Below are 27,865 nucleotides of genomic sequence, written 5' to 3'. Positions count from 1 at the left end.
AACTTGCTCTCTCCCATTCATTTGACTTTACCTCTGAAAGGTGCTGCGCCCCTTGTGCCATCTGTCCCCCAGCAGCAGGAAGGGAGCAGGCTCCAGCTGGCTGTCTTTGGGAGAGCCAGGGAATCCAGTGGAGGTGGGCGGCACAGGAAAGACCTGAACAAACTGCGAAATAGATTTAAGATTTTAAGCTGGATCTGGTAGATCCAGCTGGTCTTGGGTGAATTGTGATCATCTCTCTCTTGCCTCCCACCATGATTTGCTTTGTGGGCTGTGGATGCTGCTCCCTCCCTTCCACAAAGACAGACTGGAAGAGATGTACAGCTGTGAAGACCTGAAGGCAGAGCAAAATGAGACAGGCCTTTACACAGCAACGTGCAAAGAAGGTGGGTGAGGCTGGTGCTGAGAAGAAAGGGAGAGTGATGGCAGTGGTTACCTGCAGCAAGAGGGGGACTGAGATCAATCATTGGCCAAAGTTATTCTCTGCAAAGGCCCAGGAAGGTCAGTGACATTGTTTACGAGCCCGTAGCACTTTGGTTTTGGTTGGAAAAGACAGTGCAATTACAGCACCTCTTTCATGAGATCAGCCTCCATTGAATGCATATAGCAGGCATCAAGGAAATCACAGCTTGTTGCTCTGCCGGCTGAGGTAGGACATCCACTCTTTGAGGGAAGGGTTCCCCACAGCTACCAGCTTCTTCAGAAAGGCACTGGGCTGTAGCGCGGGAACATCAGGGTGGGCCTCAGAGTATTTCTGCAGTTTAGCCAGAACACAAGGGAGCCCAACGGTGGAAGCATAGAACATGGGGCCACCCCTGTGCTTTGGCCACCCATAGCCATTGATATAAATTACATCCAGGTGTTCTGGGCCTGATGCTATTCCCTCAGCCAGGATGTTAAACCCTTCATTGATGAGGGAAAACAAACACCGCTCCAGGATTTCCTCCTGGTCTATAAAGCGGGTCTTGATGCGATGGGTGTCTCTGTACTGGGACAGAAAGTTGTGAAGCCATGGATCTGGCTTGGCTGTCCTGCCCCCAGCCTTCTCGTACTGATACCAGCCTTTTCCAGTTTTCTGGCCGAACCTGCCATTCTCACACAGAAGATCAGGCAGCGGGCTGTAGCGATGGCCATGCCGCTGGCGGGCAGGTGTTCCTGGAGGTAGTGAGGCCCCAGTGAGGCCCTGGCCCTTTCGAGACCTCCAGCCCACATCCAGCCCAGCAAGATCAGACATTCGGAAAGGTCCTATCTTAAACCCGAAATCTTCAAGAACCTGATCTACTCCTTCTGGTCTGCTTCCTTCCTCTAAAAGGAAAACTGCCTGTTGTACATACGGAAACATCATTCGATTCCCAACAAACCCAAAACAATTCCCTACCACCACTCCAACTTTTTTCAGTGCTTTGGCTAGCTGCATAGCAGTGGCAATGGCGGTGGGGGATGTGTGATGGCCGTAGATTATTTCTAATAGCCTCATCACATGAGCAGGGGAGAAGAAGTGAGTGCCAATGACCTGCTGTGGGCAGCTCGTGGCAGAAGCTATTTCATCGATGTTCAGGGCTGATGTGTTTGTACACAGAAAGGCCCCTGGCTTGCAGATTCTTGAGAGCTTGTGGAATATTTCCTTCTTTAGTGCCATGTTCTCAAACACAGCCTCAATGACTAGATCTACATCACGCAACACATCAAAGTCCACAGTGAACTGGAGACGTGCAGGGTTATGGAAATCCAGGGTTTGGGCACCCTGCTCCATTTTCATAGCCTCACGTTCCAAAAGGAGCATCACAGCTTTTCTTCCTGTGTTCAAATACTCCAGATCCTGCTCCAGGGCTACCACAGGTATGTTGGCCTTAACCAGAGAAGTCACAATGCCTCGGCCCATTGTTCCCAGCCCTAGGGATAAAAGTGAGACAGAATCAGAGACTATGAATAGAAAATGTTACAATTAATCACTTGACAGTAGCATTTCCTTTGTATCTCCAGGATAAAAAGTGGCACCCTACACAAAATGAGTGGTGCACAGATAGAAAAAAAGAATTGAAGACTGGGTAAAAGGAAGGTGAATTCTCTCTTTCAGTGAGCCTAAATGTTTGAAAAGCAGTAGCAAGTTAAAAGCAGGCAAGTTAATGTCCTCTCAAGCTTACAAAATACCAATGGGATTCACTCCAGTGTGTGCAGACCACGTGATTCATATCTTCTCCCTGCAAAGCTTTATACCTATGGAAACCAGCATCACTTAAGAGTTAGAACCCGGGGATCAAAGACAGGAGATCTGAGTTTCAGCTTCAACCCTGTTACCAACTTCCAGCAGGCAGTTTCACAAGCAAGCTTCACCCTGAGGATATCAGTGTCTCTCTGTTCCTGTGAGATGGTCCTTTATGGGCACTCACAGAATACTAGTGTAAGCAAATACGCCCCACCTGGAGATTCTGACACCAGCAAAGCTCAGACAATTGGTTTCTCCCTCCTCCTTCCAAGCTTCCTCTTTGTCTCCCTCCTCTTCTCCCTCTGCACTTCGTTGCGTAATCTTTGAAGGAAAGAAAATTCAGCTGCTATTTTTGTAAAGACTCTCGGACACTGATCTGCTCTAAACTTTGTCTCTAACGTCTTGTAGGTCTCTCATTGCCAGGTCAAATGGGATGGAACTAACACAGCATTCTTAATCCAGATTTCAACATCTTCCATCTCCTTTTTAATCACTCTGGAACATCAGTAGCCTTTTGCTTGCTGATCACACTTTATATCAGGCATCTCTGCCCACTGGGAACTCTCCAAGTCCTCCAATACAGGCCATTCCTAACTTCTGAAGATTCTCGAAGACACAATCTTCCTTGTCCAACCCCTCAGTTAAAGTGCTTGCCCAGAATTCCTGTAACTGAGCATCCATTCAAGCTGTATTTGTTTTCTCCAAGATTCATAAATGTGCTACTACCAGCTCATACCCCCAGGAATACCAGTGTAGAGATTACTGGCTTGATCCCTTCCCTTCTTCTGAGCCCTTCCACCAGCTCTGCCCTCTATGACATTAAATGAAGCTGCACGCTTACACTTCCCTGTGATACACAACCCACACTATTTATCCTGCTCTCCCATGATGGAGGCTTTTCAGACTAAGTTAATACAAACTAGTAAGAGAAGGCCAGCACAATTTTACCAGCTTTAAAAGTGCGAAGCATCTGAATGGAAGGATTAATACCCTAAATAAAGCAACAACCAGACAAAGTACAGGTTTGTTATAATTCTGTAAAAATGATTTTTTTAATCCCAGGTTTACAAATGAAAGTCAGCTAAACAAATAAACAGAAACAAGGGGATTAAAAAATTTGTCTAAAGCAGCTTTGTAAAGAAGAGCTGAAATTATGTCATCATTTAAACAAGTTCCAACAAACAAGGTCAAACAAGGTAGTATGTTTTTCCTGCAAGCTACACACCCTTGGTTTAGTTCTGTCCACCCTCAGCTTGAGTACACACAAGACATTTAAAACTTTCCCTGCTTAGCCACAAGAAGATAGTTTTTACAGACATCACTATCTGGCAGCCTGCTTATAAATCATTACACTCCCAAGCAAATGCTGAAGTTCCTTTCTAGGAAATTAGATTTGCTACTTCATAATCAAGTACTACTAAAAACTAATTTGAAAATAAAACTAGAATAACATGAATCAGTTCTTAGTACTTCAGTGTCCATGGTTTGCTGACTGAAAAAACCCAAACACAAATAGCTCCTCCCACTGTGCTCAGTACTCAGAGCCTTGGATGTGGTAGCAGGTACAGTTAGAGACAGTTGTTTGCCTGTCTTTGGTGAGCTACACGAACTGCTTTCTTCTTGGACGGTGCAGGAGGGTAACTCACCACCTCATGCAGACCCACCAAGCCTCATCTTTAAGGCTCTCTTTAGACATCAAGCTAAAGTGCAGTTCAACGTGGCTCCCTCTTGAAGTCTCTTCCTTTCCAGGGTGGAGACCTGGGGTTTCTCCCTAGAATTTCCAAGCTGTACTGAAAAAATAATGCACACATCCTGGGCCTTATTAACTCCTGCTCCTCTCAGCTTCAGTCTCGTGACTGAAATCTTAGCAGTTCTCTCGCAGTATGAACACGCTGCTTCTTCCTAAATCAAAACCTCTTCCGTGAGCAGAGGTTCTCCAGCCTTCTTTTCAAGGGAAGTTCTGCAGTGGTGTTAGCTGATTCCCCCGTTTGCTTTTGTCCACATGTAGTACGAGTACTCCCATCTGGGTTTTAGCCATCCCATGATAGACAGGCATACATGCTTGTAGTACTTCACCTTCTAGGCCACGTGAATAGGCTTATAGATAAGATATGAGCTTGTCAAGCTTGTTTCTGACCTAGAAAAGCTGTCTCTCAACTTACTACATAACTCTTCAGTGGCCTGTATGAAATGATGTTTAATGAAGCTGGCAGAGAGAGTAATGAAAGCCCCAAGGGTTTTGTTACATTAGAGCTTGCACAGCATGACTCCCCTGGAAATATTTGCTAAAATTGGGCTATAAAACTAAGGAGAGATTTGGCTATCTAGCAGGGAAAGAGCATTTCTGAGGACTCCCCTTTTCAATTTTATAAAGCCAAGTGATCTTGGGGAAGAATATAGTAGAGCAGAAAAAAATGGTAGGGAATCATTGGGCCTTACATATGTAGAAGGCTGTAGAAGAAAGAGAAAGGGAAATGTCGCATGCGCAGCTCAGGTCAGACAGACCAAAACATGGCTAGGAACTACTCCAGAATTTCTACTGTATGTTCCGTTTTCTTCCTCAAAAGTGTTCTCACTTTCCCCAAACCATGAAAAAACCCTATATTCTTATCTTCCATGCAGGGGACAGTTTTCAGAGCTGTGTTACCATCTTTCATGCCCAAGGCACATCTTTCAAAAGAAGACTGAAATCTCTTTCAGGAAAAAGAGCAGTGTCTAGCCATCTTGCTTCTGGTCTTTTGTTGTGAAATGTAGCTTTGACATACAAATAAAACTACACTTGAACCCATGTAATTTCAGGCCAAATATGGATATGACAAATCCATTTGCTGGGCAAGCTGAGTGAATAATGACTGTTAATTATTGATCTGTCACGTGAGGTACTTAGAATATGAAAAATCATGCAAAATTAATTGAAGGACTTTAAAAACAAATTTCAAAACAAATTAACTCAAAATATGTACAAAGCAACTCATGTACAGTCACACACTGGAGAAATACAGATCAGTGGAAAATATTCTGAACTATAATGAATAATTGCATTTTCAAATGCCGGGCAATGGAAATAATACTTTATAGATTGGTAAAAATATGCAAAGACTGTTCCAGTTTTCCTGTTAAAAACAACAATGAGCAATTGGCAGTGGCGGACTGCTGCAGACTGGAGCTGCTTCTTTCTGTGTTTCAGGGTATTAATTTCAAGCAGAAATATTGTGATACTCAAGGCAAGCAGGGAGCTATGGGAAGACTGCAGAAGGGACAGAGAAGAACTCTTTTTCTGGGTGACGAGGAACCAGAGAAAGTGGAAAGAGATGGGAGCCAAGAGTTCAGAACAAGCAGAAGCAAATGAAATAGGTGGCATTGCATGTGGCTGAAGACAGTCAAGGAGCAGGAGGGATCTCACGTAGCTGGGTGTTACCTGCTTATCAGTCTTTCAGCAAGCGAATTGGAGACAAAGGCAGCTGATGGGAAGCCAGCACTGCACAGGAGTGGTTGCCAGTTCATCAGCAATGCTATCTATCAAGCATGCCCACAAAAATGATAGACCATCCTTGATGTTGAATCTACATTAAGACATGGTCAGCAAGCGATGTGCCAGCTCCCTCCAACAAGTTCCTGCTAATATTGGACAGACAGGGGAGCCACAAAGCAAGGCTCCCCTAGAATTCATCACACTGCTTCCATACCCTAAAGGTCCTCTGTGCTGACAGAAAAGGTACCAAAGGAGGAGGAAGTCAACGCGATCTTCTCAGTTGCTTCCCCTCGTGCAGTGATAAAAGGCGGAAGCAGCAGCATAATGCAACATGGTTTTAGTGTGTGAAACAGCACAGCACTGTCTATTGGAAAATGGGGTCTGCATGATTTCTGACCATCCAAAATAGATGCAACATCTTGCTCTGACTGCCCACCTTTCTGCAGTGAAAATAGAGAGACCCTGGATCACCTAGGTAGACTCAATACTTACATGGATGAGCAGCACTATTTTAAAAGGTGTCAGTCCCTCAAAAATCGTCCCTAAGATTTTGATTTCTGGTGCTGCAAGAATGTACTTAAGATCAAGAATGTGAAATTATGAGATACTGTACAGCATGGTACTGGCTGGAGAATGACTTTTTGTTACAGCAGCCTGAAAGAAAAAATACAATTGTGTTAGCATGTTCTATGCCTGTCTCTAACGGACTTGCAATTTCACTGATATCAAAAGGCAAAATAGGAGGCAAACCTTCCAGAGGAAGGAGAAAAAGCACAGTGGGGTGGCAGAAAGAAATGATGGAAAGCAGTGGCACTTAATATGGTGTGGGATTCAGAGTTAAAAGGAGGTGATCAATAATGTCCAAAATAGGAGATATCACTTGTCAAATGAAGTATAACATGAACAACTAGCATAAACAAAGCCAGGTATAACTGTGGGGTATGGGGGCTGTATTAATAGAAGCAGTGATTCAGAAAAGGCATCAGGAGTCTTGGTAAGTGCCAAGGCCCTGAGCACACTGGTAAGCTTTAATGACCCTGACCAGCTACACCTGGAGCCTCCACCCACACGCACTGCCCAGGGGCCTCGGAGCCCCATTTAAGCTCAGACCTGGGCCTTCAGTCCTTTCCTAAGCTATGCTGGAGGAGTTCTGGTGTCTTACTGGGGTTGTGCCAGGCTGTGGACACTTGATCCAGACCTCAGCCTGCAGACTGGCTTCCCAACTTTACCTCAGACCTGCATCATCATGTGAACTTTGCTTGATCTTCTGTACTTCTGGTAGATCCTGGCCCCCATCTCTGGGTCTGCCCTGCTTGCCTTGCTCAGGTACTGTAAATAATTGATATGGCAGTGGGTTGTGCTGCCATCCAGAGGGAGAAATGCGTTGATAGGAACTTCATGAAGTTCAGCAAGAGGAAGTGCAAAGTCCTGCATCTGGGGAGGAATAGTCCTATGCACCAGTATATGCTGGGGGGTAACTGGCTGGAAAGCAGCTCTGCAGAAAAGGATCTGGGGGTCCTGGTGGACACCAAGTTGACTATGAGCAGCAATATGACCTTGTGGCAAAGACAGCTAACGGTATACTGGACTGTGTTAGGAGGAGTCTTGCTGGCAGGTTGAGGGAGGCGATCCTTCCCCTCTACTTAGCACTGGTGAGACCATACCTGGAGTACTGGGCTCCCCAGTACAAGAGTGATATGGAGCTATTGGAGTGAGTTCAGTGAAGGGCCACTAAGATGATTAAGGGACTGGAGTGTGTCTTGTGAGGAAAGGCTGAGAGAGCTGTGACAGCCTAGAGAAGGCTCGAGGGGATCTCACCAATGTATATAAATACCTGAGGGGAAGGTGTAAAGAAGATGGAGCCAGACTCTTTTCAGTGGCTCCCGGTGACAGGACCAGAGGCAATGGGCACAAACGGAAACACGGGAAGTTCCATCTGAACCTAAGAAAACACTTTTCTTGCTGTGGGGGTGACTGAGCACTGGCACAGGTTGTCCAGAGACCTTGTAGAGTCTTCATCCTTGGAGATACTCAAAAGCTGTCTGGACATGGTCCTGGGCAACTAGCTCTAGGTGGCCCTGTTTGAGCAGGGGGGTTGAACAAGATGACATTCAGAGGTCCCTTCCAGCCTCAAAGATTCTGTGGTTCTGTCCCCCTGAGAGGTGTTATTGCCATTGGCTTCCCATCCCTGGTGTGCAGCTGCTCCCTGCCAGTAGATAATTAACAGGATGTGTTGAACATGGCTAATATTAAAGTTGGCTGTTACCTTGAGCATACTAAGTAGAGGCAAGGAAGAAACATCTTGGTACCTGGTCTTAGCGTAATTACTCCTGGAATACTGTTCCCACTTTGGCTATGCATGCTTTATGAAGTGTTGAAAAATTAGGGGAAGTTCAGAGTCATGAAAATGACCAGAGTGTGACAGATTGTGCTCTGCAGCAAAAGCATCAAAGCACTTAGTTTATTTATTCTGCAAAAAGTATGGGTTAATGTGAGCATTGTAACCAGATACAAGAACATTGACACTTGGGGGTAGAGGTTGGGGCAATTTCAGATGAGAATTCAGAAACCTGTCTGGAGGGGAGATGCAAACACTTAATCCAACGGATGGGAGATGTAGCCCAGCCAGTTCAGTTTGGAAATAAGATACAGATTATGTTTCTACTAGAAACTTTCAAATAGAGATTGCATTTGTCCTTAGAATTCCCTCTAGCTGATTACTAAAATAAGCAGATCAGATCTAAACAGCCCTTCTGGTTAAACTGTCATTGCGATGATTGGGACTTTGCAAATGTATTATTCTGGCATGATTTATCAGGATGTAGCAAAGAATGCCCATTCTAGTCAGCTGCTCATTCCTACAAAACTTCAACACAAGCCCTTCCTGCCAAAGCCCGTGTTGCAGGACTGACCTCTCTGGGATTGCATGTGTCCAAAGTACTGTGCTCTTCAAGTCACATGATAAACTTGGCAATTATTCATTCCTCTTTACCTGAACGCTATAATAGCCATGGATCCTCCTCACAAGGTTTGTGGACCAATGTTTAAAAAGCATTTTCATTAAAAATATGGCAATGCAGCTAATGAAGAGAAGGGAACTTCCAAAAAAAAGTGTTTCTATGGCCTGAAATGAGCTTTCAGAGAGCTCGTATTGCAGAGCACAAGAGGCCTGAGAAGTACCCAGGGAAGAGCAGTGTTGATCTGATGAGCTTTCTCTGAAACAGAATGGATGTTTTCCAAGTGCTCCATTACTTGTCTAACCATTTTTTGAGTGCTACTATCAACAGGCAGAGCTGAAAGATACTTTTTTTTAAAAAATCTCAGCAGTGCATCAAACGTTTTATTTAAATTGCTCTTATAAAAAATTAATGAAGGCATTATCTTGCTGGGCTACAAAATGGCAGGAGTGGATCCCAGTGAGATGAAATCTTCTTAAAATACAGCTGTCAAAACATTTTTGTATTAATATATCCCTGAGTGACTCTGTGCACATGCACTTGCAGTACAGAACTAGACCAGGAGGAGGAGAAATTAATGCAAACCTGCTTATAACGTGGAACAAAGCCAGGACTCAACATAGCAGTATTTAAAAGGGAACAGACTGCTTATGGTCCACAGATGAAGCTGTCTCTGAAGTGAGAGGAAGTTATTCTTCCAAAGAAAGAGGTGGCATCAGGTAACAATCTAGTGGGATGTGACTTGCTCTCTGAATTTCTGAGCTTACCAATGCAGTGACAACTTCCCTCCTTGCATGTCACCTCTGGGTGTGGAGCATCTTTGCCTGTGATAGGTATCAGTGACTTTGGCCAGTGACTGCTAAGGAATCCCACTTCAGCCTTCTGCCATGAGTAAAGCCTGATTATACTCATCCCACTCCCCTTCAGCTCTGCTGTTAGCTGCGCAGTCAGCAACCACAACAGCTTTTTCATTCCCTTACCTATCACAGCTGCTTTGTGGATGGGCTGAGGGGAAGCACTTTTCCATGAAGCTCCACTGGGTGTTGTCCACTTCTGCACCGCTCTCTCTGCGAAGAAAGCATACTGCAGTGCTTGGGCCTGGCCTGAAGTCAGCAGGACGTTAAACAGCTCTCGCTCCTTCCGGACTCCATCTGCAAAGGGCTGCTCTGTGGCGGCTTTGACTGCCTGGAAGCACAGCTCTGGAGCCAGGCACCCGTGGGCTTGTTTCTTCACCTTCACAAGAGCCTCACTGAGAAATGCTTCCATGTTGGGCAATTCTGGAACTGCCTTCAGGCTGAGCCTGCGGGGTTCCAATGGCTGGCCTGGGGGTAGAAAAATGGAATTACAGAACAAAGCATCCACATCTGGAAGACTACAGATTTTCACCCCTTTCTACATAGACTGGGAAGGCAGTCTACCTCTTTTCCTTGTAAGCTCACTGCAATTAGGGCTTGCATGGCACAGTGATCTGGGTCTAGAACTAAAGTGTCTGACATTTCTCTTTAGCTTTCTCTTTGCTCTGACAATTACAATTTTTCAAGTCCCTTCTCAGACTTCAAAAAAGCAAGATTTCAATTTCAAAGAAGTAATTCTCTCCTTTTTTCTCACTACACAGAGTGCCTTGACTTCTCCAGTTCTCTTACTCCACAGTCCCAGCTGCCACATTCATATGGCTCTTTCTATAAGCTTCAGTACTAAAGTTTTCCTCCAGTATTGTTTAGTACTCAGTGCCCAATCGACTTTGCTAGCCAGATGCATTCCAGCCAGGGTCCTGACCTAGGCATTTATAAGAGAGACTGGGAAGTATACCCTGACTTCAGTTCTTCCCTGACAGCAGGAGTCCCTCTATTCACTTTGGGACTAACCAAGAGGACAGCTCACGCAGCATGAGTTGGGGAGCAAATGAATAACAAGGGAGAGTTCATGCTTCTGTGTCAGCAAGGGGTGAATCAAGCAGCCACACAAATACATGAGGCTCATTACAGACAGAGGTTGCTATGGTGATACCTAGAAAGGATTTTAATTGAGAGAAGTTAGTTACATTTCAGATGCCAAAATCCTCTCCATCCTCTTCAGAAGTACAAACCTTGGTGCCTGCTAGGAGATCTCTGATCTGTCTGTACTCAGGCTGTTCCTATGCTCTTAATGGCAGCTTGCCTCAGTAAAGACCGTGGAGGAACAAGATCAGAAATTCAGGATGTATCCCCTTAATATTCCAACATTTTCACAAAGACCCTTTTGTCAGCGTAGCCACATCCAGGTCGTTAACTGTGTAGCAATGTTACTGCACTGACTGCTGCAGCGCTGTTCCCAGGAGCACCCAGGACTGCCACCAAAGCAGGATGGTGGGTGGGCCCCCTCTAATGAGAACCTTATGCTGAGAAGCTCTCTGGTATACAGTCTTATTGCCCTAGCTTCTCTTATACGAGCTCTGCCACAGGAACACACTTCCTTCAAAGCTGGCATATTGCATCCAGCTCCCCTTTTTCTTCCTGTTGTCTGAGTTAGGAAAGTGCCAGTGCATCAGCAGAAGACTCAGGAGCAGGAAATCATACACAGGATGCTGAAGAGCAGAATAATGGCAGCACTGCAATCATGGTTGCCCAAAGAACATGTCCTGACTCTAGCTCTTCCTCCAAGACCGAGCAATGTTTAAGAGAAACAGAAATATGAGTTTCCAGGATGAGTAAAGATACTGATTTCCTGAAATAATGGTCTTCAGAGCTCAGGCTTTTTAACTGAGCCTTTTAGAGAACACAAGAAGATGAACACTCACTGTGTAAGTAGCTTCCCTTGTAATCAGAGGTCATAAAAATAATGTTTTCACATTGACAGTGAATATAGTTTATATCTGCCAGTATTGCAGGATTTAGTCAGGATAATGTTAGTTTATTTTGGAATCCTTTGTTTCTCCCCTAAATGTATGTTTTTAACCCAGAAATGCTCTTTATTCACAGTTCTTTATTTAGGACTCAAATAGTAGGTTTCATTTCATCACAAGAGGAAACCTCAGGTTTGTCCCAGAAAGCAGATCTGATGGCTGGAAGGCCACTTAAGACTGGGCAGATCAAGGGACTTCATATGACATCTCTGATGTGGAAAGGACTGGTAAAAAAGGAATACTCCTGGGAGCCTTTAAGCTTGGTCTTCAGATAGCAAATACTACTTGTAAGCACAAATACTGATGGGGGACATGAGACAGTACCTCAGTAAAAAAGAAAAGTAACTCTCCTCAGAGTCCTGTAATAAAGCTCTTATTTAGCTGTAAGCTAAATAGGTTTTGCTAAATATTTCTACAGCATCTCCATGCAGGGTCTCTGCTTCTGCAATGCTAATAAGAATCAAGGGCATATTTATGAACAGGAAAAAATGCTCTGAATCCAAACCTGGGAAGAAGAGATCAGTGTGGGACACCCGCGGCTTGATTTCTGAAATCAAAGCAGCAGGAACATGATGAACAGTATCAGATATCAGTGCCGCAGGGAAAAGTGTCATCCATGCACCGGAGCTAGCACAGATACCTGCTTTGTTTTACTAGGGTTTGTAGTCCAGGTGGCACAAAGGACAGATCAAGTCTACAAAATTTCTATCAGCAAAAGCAACATGTACGCATGCAGTATCAAATACTGTGCTATTTAATGCAAAAAAAAAAATCATCCCAGAGTTGTAAACCCTCAGGATATTACAGGACTCCACATGCAAGAGGCAGGGCTAGCCTAACAGTCTTCCTGGAACTGTTACAAGAACTGCTTGTGAATTTCTAGAAACAAAGCTGAAACTGGACCCCTGCTCCTCAGGCTTGCAGTGGTCTCACGCCTGTCAGAGACAAGTCCAGTTTATGTCAGACCTTTCACAAAATCTGTTGTGTCAAAGGGGCACTTTACTAGACCTTCTGTCTAAAGAAGGTGGCAGCCAGAATCGTGAGCCCTGGAGAGAGATTAAAATGTGTTTAGATTGTACATCGTCCCAGAAATGACGCACTAGAGGCCCTTGCAACTGTAACTGAAAGCCTTTCTCCAACAGTCTCCATTTAAAGCATGCAATTACCTAACAGCAGTATCTGTTACTCCTTTGGGTTTTATGAGACTCAGAAGAAACACATGCTTCCTCCACAGTTATTCCTAGTGGCTTACAGTCAGAAACTCATAATCATCTTTCCATGCAGAGTTTAATACCTGTGGGGCCTGAGCTAGTCTAAATTGAACTGATTTTCCTTGGCTCTGTGGTGCAAGCCATTGATACTTTTGTGCTCTGAGAAGATGATAAAGGTCAATCAGCAGATGTGGTCAGAAAACAAGGGATGATTATTTATGAAGGGAGAGCTTCAAAGAAGTCTGCTGTGCAGAGGATCAGCAGCCATTTTCTCCTCCAACCGAGGAAGACTACAGCAGGCCAGCAAGAGGTGGGCAGTATAAGCTGCAGGCTACTGCCTGCCACAAGCAATCTTTCAATTTTGTGATGCCATCAGGTGGACGAATTGTGTAATGCAGCTTTGAATTAGCGCAGTGATTATCAAGCACATTTAATGAAAGCACATTCTCCTTGTCTCCAAGGATTTAGCTCCTGTCTATTCCTTCTAAAAAAAGCCTTCAAAAGTGAAGATATTTTCTTTTGCCTGAAGAAGGCCAGGAACATATGCTTGCTTCCTATCTGCAACATATAATTACTGTTTTTCAATGAAAAATTTAACTTAGAATCAATAATTGTCTCTGTATTCCTACAACCGCTTATTCAGGACTGTTTCAGAACTCCTTTTGAAAGTGTTCTTCATTAGGAATAATCCATAAAAATGTATGGATGAAGATGCTTTCCCAACATACCTACCATAAAGGTAGCTCTGTCAACTGCATATCGAAACAATAATCAAGGACCCTTGCTTCAGTAAGGCCAGTCATTTGAGACTGATCTCTTGCCATGAGATACTGCAGCTCCAGTGCTGAGAAAGCTTTAGAAGAAAATAATTTCTGAATTGATTCTTTGAGACTTATCTTGCAGTACAGCCTTCCCAGGAATAGAAATTCCATCAGTGACAAAACTAGTTATTTAGCCAAACTGCTCTGTAAGAAGCCAGCAGTTGTTAGCCTCATGTTTTAACAAAAATATCTCATCAGAAACAAAATGTTGCGTGCCATACAAAGACAGTGGACTTCTGTGATGGCATTTTTTTGTGCAAGTCTGTCTCTGGTTTTATTATCTGAAAAATGTTCACTGAAAACAGAACTTAATGTGAACAAAAACCAGACCAGCCATGTAAGACTGTCATCTCTTCTGCAGCCCTGAGTTAGTGCCCGATGTAGAGAAATAAAAGCACTGGCTTGCCTTTGTATGGCAGAAGAATTAATTAACGTTAGGCAAAGGCCAAAGCCAGGAATGACTCAAAAGGAACATAGGGACTCTGGGTACACCATTCTTTCAAATTATCAGGTAACCTGAGGCTAAATGGTGCATCAAAATTTTTCATGGTCTTCTGCAAGGTCTAATGAGAAATTTTCCATGCAGGAAAGAAATACAGATGAGCTGACTTGCCATTATTTTCACTGTTAGAGCACATACTGTAAATGCCAGTAAAGCTGTTGGAAAGAGACTGAAAGCATTTTTAAAGTCCTGTTGGAGTTGGTATATAGTGTGAAACACCTTCAATGACATTACTCATTTTTACTGGGGTAACTCAAACCAGCAATAAACAGATAGAAAATCTACTGATTACTACTAATAATGAGTAACACTGGGACAGGTTACCTGCTGAACACCCAGCTAGGATCCTTGTATGCTTACACAATTCTCAAAAAATTTTTTCTTGGTAGTGACAATTTCCAATGAAGATGAAGCTACAGAAGAGGAATTTGCCAGTAGTGGTAGTGGACATAAGTTCCAGAAAGCAAGTTACACCGAGGAATATTGTGCTCAATGATTCATTCCTGAGGTTCTCCTATAAGGTTAAGTTGACTTTCACAACTGTCAGCCACTGCACAATGTCTGTCACAGAAGAAGTAAGCATACAAATGTCTAAATTTCACCCAATTTCACATAGCATTTGTTGAAATCCAGAATGCTTGCTGGTTTGCCAGTTCTAGCAATGTATCTATTGCTTATTTTATGATACACTGCTGCTGCCATCAATACTGGTATAGATCTTATGCAGGGTATCATTCAGAAGCCCAGAGGGTACATCAAAGGGAACACTGTTGGGTTAATTTGCCTAGAAGAGTAGTAATATTTCACTGCTCTCCTGACAGATGGAGAAAGAGTTCTCATTCAAAACAGACAAAATCAGTGAACCAAAGTATCTTTGTTTTTCTTAGAAGCAATAATGAAGTATATCACCTGTCTCTTTCTAAAGAATTATATTTAAATAGTCTGATTATATATAGGGAAAGAGAGAAGAGGACTGCTTATGTCATCAATTCATCTAAAAATGAAGCCTAAAAATACTGTAGGATGAATACAGTGAGAAGGAAGGGCATCTCTTACAGAAAACCTAACCAAAGAATACCCTTTTGCACCTATCTAGTAAATCTCAAGTTGTAGGGAAGTATACAAGACACCGATCTTTAAGAATGGCCCATTCATTGAACTATCTTAAAACTATGGTGCGCTGTCATCTAGGACAAAGCTTAGGCTGCTTCAACTTCTTGCAAAGGAGAAGTGCTTCTACAGGGGAGAAAGGGCCTTGTTTGTAGTGACGAGAACTGCAGGAGCAAAAGCAGCACCCCAGCTTGGAAAAGCATTGCCTATATAGGTCATGTGATCAAAGAAGAAAGGGTTTTTTGCTTCCTTGCATGCCTCTCATTGTGACAGAGCTCCAGATGAAATCCTGATGGAAGTCAATGGTCTGTTTCCAAAGGTACAAGGAGGTTAGTAGTGGAAAAATATCCTGTTTTATCTCAAGGTGATGCTCCTCATGCTGCACAAGGAATATTCCTCTTCCTGTGTTAACTCCAGTGAATTTGATTTTGTTATTTCTAAGGTGGGGGAAAAAATCTCTCCACATCCCTCCCATCTCCACAGGCCATTTTCTTACACAGCAGCTAAAGGATTAGGGACAGAGTCACTTACAGACTCATGGATCATTAAGTTGGGCTGAGAATGTGCCAGCCCCTCCACTAGAGAGAGGAAGTTATTTTTGATCAGCCATTACTGATGGTGCAACCAGAATACATGCAATACCAGCTGTGATCCAAAACTATATATGGAAAGAGCACACACTCCCCGAAATCAGTGGAGTGCAGCAGCCTAGAGGAGCATGTGAGTTTGGATATGTAATTAAGAAGCAGGAGGACTTGATATGTATCTGTTCTCCAAATCCTCACTTGAATTTCTGCAGCTCTCCAGCATCTGAATTTTTCACTTCGGACAACAGTAAAAAAAATCTGCAATTAATTCTATCTTATATGGATGCCAAAACTCAATGAATGGAGCATATAAATTGGAACAAACTGGTGGGCTTTGTTCTGACTCTCTCCAGTTCTGAAACATCACCAATTATTTCTTGGCATTGCTACAGTTCTTTCCTCACCAATCACTTTGTTTGCGAAGCGAATTGCTGCCTCAACTGTGTTTTCTTCCACAACTTCATCAACCAAGCCCAGCTTTAGTGCTTCAGTTGCTGGAATGTGTCTTCCTGTGATAAAAAGAGAAATAAGGTGACTACAGTGGGGCATGATGGGCAATTTCATTCTTTTCCATCCAATCAAATGATTTGTGTGTAGCTGGCTTCAAATATGAGACATGCTCATTATCAGGTACATAAAATGCATTACTAACTACATGCTTCAGAAGCACATATGTCCCTTTCTTAGCCCGTCATTACTGGAAGCAAGCTGAATTTCAGCCCAAGCAGCTACATAGGTAAAAGAAATTCATGTTTCTTAGACCAAACTGGTGGTATGACTCAATGCCATGTTCTTATATACAGAGCAAGGCCTGTATATAAGCACAGTACTTTACCTGTAGTGATTATATCCAGAGCAGCTGGTACCCCAATCAGTCTGGGCAGGCGCTGAGTGCCTTCAGCACCTGGAAGTAACCCAATGGTGACCTCTGGTAAACCCATCCGTGCCTAAAATGAAGTCAAATTCAACAACAAATCTGATTAGAAAGAGTGATAATTACAAACTGAGCAGAATAGAGGAAAGACAAGCAGATCTGATTCACACATTGCTCCTCTAGGAAGCCTCAAAACTTCTACATAGAAACTTCATCCTTGCTTTTTGCCACATAAGACATTTAAGACAAAAGCCCACTCAACCATTTCAAGAATGTGTGTACAAATGCACAGGAAAAACATCACCTTTCAGTGGGTGTAGGTGTGCTAGCACAGCACTGGAGGAGAGCTGTGGGGCCAACAGCATCCCCCAGATGGACATATGTGTAAACTAATGCTTTCAAGCAGTTGTTGCCAAATGCTGGAGGGCACTCTGACTTAACTGTTACCTCCCTTCTCTACTTCTTGGAAATTTAGTAAAGGAAAATTGGTACCGAACTCTTCCCTAGTCTTCCTTCAAATATGTTTTTTTCAAATGGCTCTTGGTGCACTTGATATTTAGTAGGGTTATGGCAGAGAAGCCAGGGGCAGCAGGAAGCGGGGGTCGTGTCTTCTCTTAAAAATCTATCTAGATTTTGTTGCCTCATTTTAAAAAAAATTAGTTAGCACATTTCCCACTGAGCTCTTAAGAGATTTGGAGTCACTTCAAGACCACTACTTATGGCACCCACGATAGGTGGCATATAGGGTGATGTAAAATACCTCTTCATGCTGTTACAGCAACCCACATGGTCATGGAGAAAGTGATTCACACTGCAAAAGTGAGGGGATGGCCTTATCAGTGAAGAGTCTCTATAAGGAGACCAGGTACTGCCAAAAGGTAGTTCAGCATTCCTGAATCTTGAAGAAAGGGATTCAAGAAAAAAAAAAAAAAGGATCACTGCTTAAAAGACTCTTAAAGTTGTCTTTTGGTCAGAGTGCTCCTTGGGCACCCAGAGCTCATGGGGAATCAAACCATAAATGCTCCATGCTAGCTGAGTTTCAAATACCTATTGAAACTAGACTGCTAGCAGAAAGAAATGCAAAATTCACAGGGCCAGGGATAAAAAAATAAGTAAGAGAAAGTCACGCTACATGAGCCAGTAAAATACAGCCATCTACATCAGAATATAGATAATGACTACTGAGACCTAGGGCAAATTACCACTTGGTTACTGAAGATTCTATGCAGCCATCTTATTCTACTGGTTACAAATCAATTTTATATTTAGAAATGACTTGAAATTAGTTATTTAGTAAGACTTATGGAAGCATGTCAAGGGTGGTGTTTTAGGTGAAGAATGTCTGAGCACACAGACTTGTATCCCGCAGCAATAGAGCCCCCCTCCTCTGGGCAGATGATCCCAGGAAAGGCATGCTGTCCCACTGCTCTTCAGGAGCAGTCTCCCACCCTGTCCATGGCCATACATACATGGCTCCTGATGCCTTCACCAGCCTCTCTAGTTTGCAGTGTGTGTTACCTTCACGTGTGCAATACGATAGTGACAGCCAAGTGCCACCTCCAGGCCTCCTCCCAAGGCAATGCCTTCAATGGCAGCTACCACAGGCTTCTTGCTCCTTTCTATGAGAGAGATGATGGGGCCCAAGGCAATACCACGTGTCTTTGGAGAAGAAAATCCTTGAATGTCAGCTCCTGAGTTAGCACAAAGAGATTAAGAGGAATTAGTGGGCAAAGCAGCGATTGGAACGATCCTTCCCTCTGTGCCACTGAACATAGCTGCTCACAGATGATCAAGTCCTTGCAGAGCATACTGCTGGCAGGAAAGTGGTTAATAGGAATCAACCCCTTTTGGGATCACCTTCAAGAAGTCCCGGCTCCTTGAGCCCATTCAGAGAGCTCGGGGCAAGTGCAAAAATACATAGTAACTGTAATGATCATGCAGTTACTACCGAAATTTGCAGACATCCTTGGTGTAATAAAAAAAAAAAGTTGAGTCTGGAATAGTTAAGTGCAAGTTACTACTAACAAGCAATGTAGAGCTCCACAGAAATTCCCTAGCTTCCCAGGTTTTTACGACTGCAGAAGATCTGTTATTCATCACTGCCCCACCCCAGGTACATTCCATACACTGGACCAGTTGATGGTCCAGAGATTTTATACAAACAAGGCTATGGAGAGTAAGGAGGCACCAGTACCTTAGGGGGATGAGCAGCTGTCCCTCATTTCAGCATGAACATACCAGCTTATTTCTGGCCTGGACAGTCCAGCTTGTCATGTGCCTCATGCCAATTGTGCCACAGCAGAATAGAAAAAGCCCACTGTCTTGTGGCCATTTCCAGCCAAATCAGGACTTTTATCAGCAGTGTTATGAGGCAGAGAACTTTCAGACATGGTGGGTGGAGAGTGTTTCCTCTTTTTCTCGGGCTGTGTTTGATGAAAAATGTCTTACCTGCACTGAATTTCCCATTTTCACCACAAATCATAACAGCTTTCACTGAAGGATCTGCATCTGCTCTCTTCACTCCATCCTCTAATGCCTGGAGAACTGTCAAACTGAAATAAATTAGAGATTCGGTGAGTAACAATCAACTACATTACCCTTCCAAGAGGTCTGTGTTATAAACACCAAGCGTCCCGGTGAAAATGAGCAGTATGTCCAAGCAGATCTCTCCTCTAGCCTGTCTTCTGCCACAGCCTCTCTGGGTGAGTCCTTTCATTAGTCTCCCTCTTACTTCAAGGGCAAGCGCCAAAATCCAACAAGCTTATGACTGCTGACCTGTCGTTCACTTCCTGGAGAGTCGTCTTCTGGCTATGACATTGCTGTTTCCAAAGCAAGCAGCACAGGGAAATGTTCTTTTGAAAATGTCTTTATGAATTAAACATTCAGATTTTCAGGAAAACAGTTTAGCATAATTTAAAAGTAATTAATGCTAAGCCACTGACAATCTAAGAACTTTTTAAAAGGGAAAGGAGCTCCAGGGATAAAAAGCTATCTTTCAAACACCTGACACAGAGTTGGTGCTGTGCTGATGATTATAATGCTTTCACCTTGCAAAGATCTGTATATAGGTCCAGACTTAAACTTCTGTGGGATCCTGTCAAAGTGAATTTGGGCCTAAAACACTACATAGAATGTCTTCTTTTGTCTCATCTGAACGTATTTCCACAGATACAAGCAGTAAATGTGGCTAGCAAAGAATTAACAAAGAACCTCAAAATGGAACAGTAAAAGTATAAATAGTATTTTTACAAATCAGATATTTAAAAAATCTGACCTGACTGTATGCACACTTTGCATTTGAAGCTTAGAAGCTCATTTAGAGAGAGGTGTGTGTATGGATGGACATGGAGAGTATAGTCTGTTTTAGAAGACAGTGACAATAAAGATGATAGTAGGTAAAAATGGAAGTATTAACACCTAACACTTTATTAATGGAAATACTAACACAGATTGTGTGTATATATAATTTAGATACTAAAATATATTCATTACACACACTTGTAAGTATATAAGTGTATATATAGTTTGTGAGAGAGACTTTTCTGTGTGCATGTGTGTATACATACTACATATGTAGATATGCCTCTGATGCAGAAGATCTGAGCCACAAGCAGTTGGAGGCTGGAGGAATACTCAAAGAAGTATCATACATGCTCGCCCAGGCCTTTAAAAATACAGCTTCCCTTCCTAGACCTTCTCCAAACCATACAGCTTCACATGTAAGCTTGGTGGCTGATGAAAAGGGAGCAGAGCTCTGTTGATGCCCCGTGGAGAGGAGGAATGTGAATTAAAAAGAACTGATAGAAAGTCCTGATGCATACTCAGTTCGTCCATGTTTTTCAATATATTTGAGGGCATGTCATCTAAAAAGGAAGCTTGTCATAAAGTAGATGAAAAATATATCACTGTACTCATGTGTAATGCTTCTAGGTGTGTCCAGGGTGGGTGATTACGTATTTATATAAGGCAACGGCTTGTAGCATTGAAGTGGAAATCCATAGACAGAAAAGGAAAACCTGGGGAGCCCAAGAAGTTTCCTGTAAGCCAGCTGTGTGAAGTCCTGCCAGCCACCCTCTGCATATTCCTCCTTCAAAATCAAAAATTAGGAGAAGCTATTAGCAAAGTCTATTAATCAGGGCTGTTGGCTGAGGGGGGCTGCCTAAGGGTGTCTCCAGGATAAGCTGCTGCCTGGATAAGGCCATGCTACACAGAAGGATCAGTGGGAGCCCTGAGACCTGGCGACCAGAAACTGAGAGAAGTGTTATTTTTGGAGAGAGAACAGCCGGTTATGTACCAGTTGCCTCATCCAGACATCAAAGACAACTCTGAAGTCTGACATTAGTAATGGTTCTGAAAGCTGAAACTTAAAATGAGACTAATTTGGCCATGACAAAGAAAAACTATTAGGTGACTCGGTAAAGGTCCTTCCAGTGCATATAGTTCCATGTAGCAGAATATGAAAGCCTTTCCAATTTTAATAAATGGTTTCATATTCTGTGGGAAAAAATACATATTAAAAATTTGTTTTTTATCTCACTCCCTTTGGAATATCAAGTGCTGTGGCTGCTGCTATTTGAGGAGGACCCACAGGCTGCACCCCATGCTCGCTGCTGTTAGAGGTTTGTTTTTGCATCAGTGGAGAGCCAGGCCACAGAAATAGCAAATTCACATAGCAGCTGGAAGATTAAAGGGAAAACCATTATGAAATGTCATTGCGCTTTACAAACCATGGTGCAAAGAGGGGGAAAAAATACGTACCAGGATTTCAACCAAATATTAAATTACTGATTTGAAAACATTGTACAGAAAAATGGCATGATTCTCTCAGGAACAGACAAGAAGCAATCAAAGCATTTCTGTGTCTGTTGCAGGCACATGATCAGCAGGTGCAAAATGCCCATATAAAAGGTTTGTCTGCATTAAATGGAAAGATTCAGGATTTTATGTAGGAAATGAGTTACAAGCCCTTAGCACTTACAACAACATACTCCTACCAGAAGAAAAATTAGCCATCAAGGCTGCCACAAAATAACAGTTCAATACCTACCTGACCTGTATTAACCCAACAGAACTATTTTTGCCAGAGAATAACTTGACCCTGTACTTGCATAAATATTTCTTCTCCCTCCATACAACTTTTTCCCAGTGGGAATTTTTTTGTGGGACAAAAGGAAGAAACATCAGACTTTTTGCAGTTTCTTGTTCTCCTAAGATGGAGCAATATGTTTGCCTCAGGATATTTTACAGTCCAACAGACAGGCTGCATTGCTTTGTAACTCACATATTATAACTGGTACTAAAAGATGTAATTTTCGATGAAAGCAACGTAGTAAAATGTATGACAGTAAACCTATAAAAACAGTCAAAGAATATCACAACTTCAAACACCTAGAGCATTAAAGAAACAAAAAGTCACCATAATTTACATAAGTATTTCATTACTGTGATAGTGTCATTCATTTAACAGTAACAATGCACAAATTCACTCCATGCGTTCCAGTCAATGCTTAATCCCATGCTATGTAGTCAGCTCCACCAGGAATACTATTTTGACTGCAAGAAAAAGTGATTCTGCCACGATGATTCAGTGTTATGGGTTTCAGAAACACACCGCAGGTGCTGTTAAAGAACATGTGCACACGAGGGTAAAAGAATATTCTTGTAGGTGACCACACCAGGTTATTTTTATTTTGCATAAAACTTATTTCAGTGATGATGTGCTGGACTTGTAACAAGGTTTCATTATTTACCTTAATAATTTCAGATTTTAGCTAGGGTTTGTGAATGTGAACTTCTCTCATTTAAAAAAAAAAAAAAGTAATTTAAGGGAGTCCTGAAAATTTACTTAGTCACCTTGAAAGAAGTGAGACTTGAATACAACAGTAGAAAATGCTGTTTATGGGAAACACGCAGGTCTGGTCCTTTCACCTTCCACTTCCCCCAACATCCACAATCACTGCATTGGGGATGTTGCTCTGTACGTCTACACACATTCTTTTTAGCATCCCTTATGCACCTGCTGTCCGTGAATCTGCCTAATCCCTTTCTGATTCTGCTGATCCATCTGCCTCCACAGGCTCCTGTGGAAGCAAGCTCTGTATTATCTGTTTTAAAACGATCTCCTACTAGTTTAATCAAAGGCCCCTAGTTCAATTGTTGCAGGATTTGGTAAAGGGTTATGCCTTTAATTTATTTACTTTCTTTATGATTTTGTAAACCTTGACCTTATTCTCCCACAGCCTTTTCCTCTCCAAACTGATGACGCTCAGCTTTTTCAGTCCGCTTTCTGAACGCAGTGCACCACCCCTTGGATTATTTTGGTTGTCCCTTTCTGGATCGTCCCTATATCCTTCTGCAAATGCAAAATCCAGAACTAACACATGATAATTAAGATGTTTTATATTGCAGAAAAGGGATGCCCTCTGCTCTGTTCTGAATATACATCCTGATGGTACCTAATATTTTGTGGGCTTTTGGGGCTGCCCCAGCACATTGAGCTGATGAGTTCACAGAACTATCAAAGCTAAGCATCCCTTCCCTGAGCTGTAACTGCCAGTTTTGAGCTTGGCATCCTGTAAGCTTGTCCTGGGTTCTATTTTTTATTTAAAGAACTTTTTGCTATTGTTTTTTAGCATGCCTTGATCCACTATTTATATTTTTTTAGTCTTAATTTCCAGTTTACATCTCTCCTGTCACGTTTTACAGGCTTTCTTGTTCTCCTCATTTGAGTAAGCTTTCCACTTCTTAAAAAAATCAAACTTTTCCCTTAGTCTTCTTAGCTTTCTCATCACGCCATGCAGGGCTTTTACTGGATCACTTGCTGGCTGAACAGTTTACCTGGGCTTCTAATAAACTTCAAAACCCAAAAATCCCAAACCCAAACAACAATCCAGCCTCCACCCTTGTTGCAGGCTTCTTGTCTTTTAGAAGCTTCTCACAGCATTTTTGTTTGAACTAACTGCTGAGTATTTACATAATTCCCTTCCTGAAATTGAGTACTCGTGTGCTGGATTTACCTCGTCTGCTCTCTCTTGCCTCAGTGTCAGATCCAGCTGTGTAGTAGTTGCTGTCACACAGCAGCTAATACAGCTTGAACGGAGTCATGCACATAAATTAAGGCCAAACCCAGAATGGCATCCTTTCTGTGGGGTTTCAGAATAGTTGTTTTAGGAAGCAGACACTTATTGCATCCCAGAATTTTCTCTCTGCATCTCATCCTGATGAGGCGCTGATCCAGTCCAACACAGGTAACCACACTCTCCCATCATTGCTACCTCTCCGAAGTTGCAGCTTCTCTAATCTCCTTTACATTTTCTGATCATTATGCTGATCGGGGGTCAGAAGGACAATCCTAGCAGCCAGGGAGAGCCTTTTCCAATCACGGCTGTTACGCTGTTATACTTTATATAAGCCCACATGCACACTTTCCTACCCCATGTCCTACCCTATTATCCCTGGAGCTTTTCTGCGCTTGTCAGCTCAAATGTTGAAATACTCTTCCGCATCCTTCTTAGTTTTCAGTGCCAGCAGCCTGCCTCTGCTAATAAGGTGTGGCTGGTCCTTTCTCTTGCAAGTCATCTGTCTGTTCCCCAAAACTTCCCAGTTTTTTGCGTATCTAAATCCCTTCTCTCTATGCCATGTTCTCATAAATGCAGATCTCTGAATTCTAAACTTCTGCAAACCAGGAAAAAAAAACCCCAAACCAAATTTGGCACATGCCACCTCTGCCAGTGGAGAGAAAGATTAGCTTGAAGGGGAGTCTGTGTGTGGGAGCCAAATTTGCTGCCAGACTCACAAGTCAGCATACATTCCTCAGGAAAGTGCTGTCTGCGAGGTACTTGCACAGCAGCGCATGGTGTCAGACAGGAGAAAGCAAATTCCTACCCACCAGTGGCTTCTAAACTGCTAATGGCCAGGGTGATGGCCTGGGAGCTGGGATAACGGCACCGGGTGCCACATATAATGGGGAGAGAGGGGTGAGGCTGCAGCAGAGCAGGAAAAAACCCACCAGCCTTTTAAAAAGCATCTGTGCCTGCTGTGAAATTAAATTTTCAGGATCGCAGGAGATGGCTCCTGCCTGTAACTTTCACTGCCTGCTATCACCTACGTAGTCAAACATTTCCAACAGCAATCACAAACCTGCTCCCCTGTGGTCCAGTACATAAAGTATGCAGAAGCAGAAGGAACACACAAGGATCAGAGTGCGCTCCACCTTTCCTAGCTATCCAGGTCTCAGCTAAAAACTACCCGATGGCAAGTATGAGATAATTATGGATCCCTTCTAAAACAGGCATTACCCTGACATGCGATCAAAGACCACAGCCATGTCTCAAGTTACAGTTTCACGGCAGCTTAACTGATTTAAATCCATGCTGTGCAGGTTCCCATCCTTCTCCATGTACTCCTGCTCTGTCCCTTGTGCCAGCAGTGCTCCCCGTGCACTTGCAGAAGGAGCTGATGCAGAGAGCTAGGCTGGCTGAAAAACCAACCCAAACCAACCGGCTGGTGTTTGGTCACATTTGCACCCCGAGGTGGCTCGCTGCCAGTCACAGGAGCACCAACGCTAGCAGAGCAGAGGCTGTGAGGAACCATAGCCAGGATCACAGCAGTCCCATCTTAGGTTGTGCTATGGTGCTACGGAGCTCGTCACGAGGGAATGAGCCTACGTGGGTGAAGTAAGTACTCGGGTCTCTCAGGGGCCTTCGTGCTGCGGGGCTGTCAGCAGATAAAAGTGTGGGCAGCACAATGCAGGTGTGGGGGAGTGAAGATAAAGCACTCAATGGAAACTGCCTTTTTAATGGATCTGTAGTCTGCCAGGGTCTTCCTTCTCCCTCCCAGGGCTGGGGGACAGGACCACGACCGCACCATCTGTTACCCTTGGTTTGTCAGGACTGCACCCTGCTGTGAGGGCACTGAGGGGCAAAGAGTAAAGGGTGACAGAGGCAGGGGTCTGTCCTGAAGAGGCTGTTGTGCAGGTGTATGCAGTTGCTGTTCAAAGGCAGAAGGCAACTTCGGGTTTTCTCAAAGAGTTCTCAAAAGAGGCAGAGTTAAGGTTCCTTAAGCATGTATCTGCAGCTCTGTATTTTGTACTTTTCATGGTAAGGATGGAAAGTTTACTGTGGGCACAGCCTGGAAGTTTTCTTAGGCTGGTCTTGGGCACAGGAGGTCCAAGGGATGTCTTGCACCCTGCAGTTCTGGCAGTCCTACATGTCTAGTTCATCTACTCTCATCAAGTCACTCCAAGTTTGTTTTCTCATGATAATTATCTGGGCACATGAAAATGATCTTACTCTACTTTTAAACATGTTGCAACAAAAGAGTGAGCATTGCCAGTTACTGCAGAGCAATGTAGCTTGCTACAGAAGAGCAGCAGGTTGCATTTCCTATTCATGCTCTTACTTGCCTCTTTCAGCTTCTTTTTAACAAACTTTCTGGTTTACAAGTCGAGCATAACCCCAGTGGATTTTTTTTGGCTTGTGAATATACACTGAATAGACACTATGATCACTGTTACAGAACAGCTCGACTACAGCTGCTTAAAAAGGGTCTATGTGCTGCTCAGAACTAAAGGAACTAAAATACACACCTTATAATAAATTATGTAAAGCCAAAAAGCACGTACGTCCTTTTCAAAACACATGAAAAAAACGAAAATTTCAAAGGCTCCTACAGATTGGTGTTTGTTTTTCACCAGCTTGTGTTTGAGATCATTTGGGGCCTTTCTTGACCAAGAGCAGTGTTTAGAGGTCAATTCCTTAATCATCTTTAAAAGGCAAATGAACTGCCTTCGCTTCTGACAGCCCTGGCTGTGGTTTAGTCCTGGTGCCAGCTCCTCTTGTTGAACCACGTCTGCTATCTACCAAGCCCTTTGCCCCAACCTCTGCGCTCACTTGGATAGCTCAGGGACTTGCCAAACAAGTACTGTGGAGCATGTGGGGCAGGCAACTAAACTGGTAGCAAATCTGAGAGGAAAAGCTGCTTTTCACCTACAAGCTCTGAATCATCTTGACGCTGTAAGACTGGAAGGTGACGAGAAATATGCGAAGTTTTTAAACAGCTTCCAGGGGAGATGACAGAAAGTACAGACTGATGAGCCTGACACCTCTCCTGCAAAAAAACCCACTAGAAATTACAATAAAGAGCAGAAGTCATGGAAAAAATCAGCATGTTTTTTGCAAAGGCTGGTGCAGGTACCCGAGCGGCGTTTGGAGAGGTGCCTCGGCAGAGGCTCTTACCGGGCAGCCTGCCCTGGGACGAGGAGGGGCCCTCACACGGGCAAGGGGGGGAGAATGAGGTGAAAAGGAAGGAAATCGGGCAGTCCCCCATCCCGCTCACCAAAGGAGGGCAAGCGCCAGGGACCGAGCCCGCCGCCGCTGCAGCTCCCCGAGCCCCGGCTCGGCGCTCCCCCTGAGGAGCGGCGGGGCGGGGCAGGGGCGGCCGCCACAGAAAATGGCGGGCGGCCGCCGGGGGACCCCGGCCGCGGGGGGAACCGGCTGCGCCCGCCGTTACCTCAGCGCGTTGACCGGCGGGTTGCGGAGCCGGATGACGGCCACGGCGGCGGCGCCCCTCGCGTACTGCGCCATGCCGAGCGCTCGCCGCTGTCCCCGCTGCCCAGGCACCGGGCCCGGGCCGGCCCCCGCGGCGCCCCGCCCGGAGCCCGGCCGTCCCCGCCGGGGCGGGACGGCCACAGCGCGGGTGCTGTCCCCGGCCCCGCGGCCCGGGCAGCCCCGGCCTGCAGGGACGCGGTGGCTCTGCCTGGGATTTAACGTGCGCTTCCCGTCGAGTTGTGTACCCTCCATCTCCCCGGGTGTTACTTCACACCTAGCCGCTCAGTTCAGTGCAGTGGTAACCCCTGTAACAGGGTAACCCTCGTTTGGAAAGGATGGTGAGCATTGTCACGGCTTGATGGTATGCAACATGCTCTTGGTGTTTAAATGGAAAAGATCTGTCACAAGGGCTGGTCCTGCTTAAAACTCCGCAAGAGGCTAAGGCCCGTGTGATTTTTTTAATTAATACAGGGAAGCTAATGAGGTGAGGATGTGGTAAGCTTTGCCACATTGTAAAATCCTACTTGGAAAATTATCAGTTTGTAAAGAAAGCTAAAAGGCAGGGAAAAAAAAAGTAGTTTCTAATATTGCAAAATGTATCCTTTGCACTAAAATGTAATTAAAGGGAAAGAAAAGTTTCTTCAGAGGCAAAATTCTTGTACATTGAAGAACTGATGAATTTTTACATGGATCTGCTGGT

At 44.0% G+C, this 27,865-nt stretch overlaps 1 protein-coding gene across 1 annotated transcript; it reads right to left on the bottom strand.

Moving 5' to 3' along the window:
- Positions 1–16: 16 nt before the first annotated feature.
- Positions 17–27,201, bottom strand: EHHADH (enoyl-CoA hydratase and 3-hydroxyacyl CoA dehydrogenase). The gene is made up of 7 exons (XM_050902590.1): positions 27,128–27,201; positions 19,067–19,170; positions 18,137–18,309; positions 16,580–16,691; positions 16,149–16,253; positions 9,613–9,954; positions 17–1,890 (listed from the first exon to the last, which is right to left on the bottom strand). The coding sequence occupies exons 1-7, from the start codon at positions 27,199–27,201 to the stop codon at positions 620–622; spliced, it is 2,181 nt and encodes a 726-aa protein (XP_050758547.1). The 3' UTR covers positions 17–619.
- Between the last annotated feature and the right edge of the window lie 664 nt (positions 27,202–27,865).

This window comes from Gymnogyps californianus, chromosome 10 (genome assembly GCF_018139145.2).
Source record: "Gymnogyps californianus isolate 813 chromosome 10, ASM1813914v2, whole genome shotgun sequence".
Classification (NCBI taxonomy): Eukaryota; Metazoa; Chordata; class Aves; order Accipitriformes; family Cathartidae; genus Gymnogyps; species Gymnogyps californianus.
This window is presented reverse-complemented; position numbering and strand designations above follow the sequence as displayed.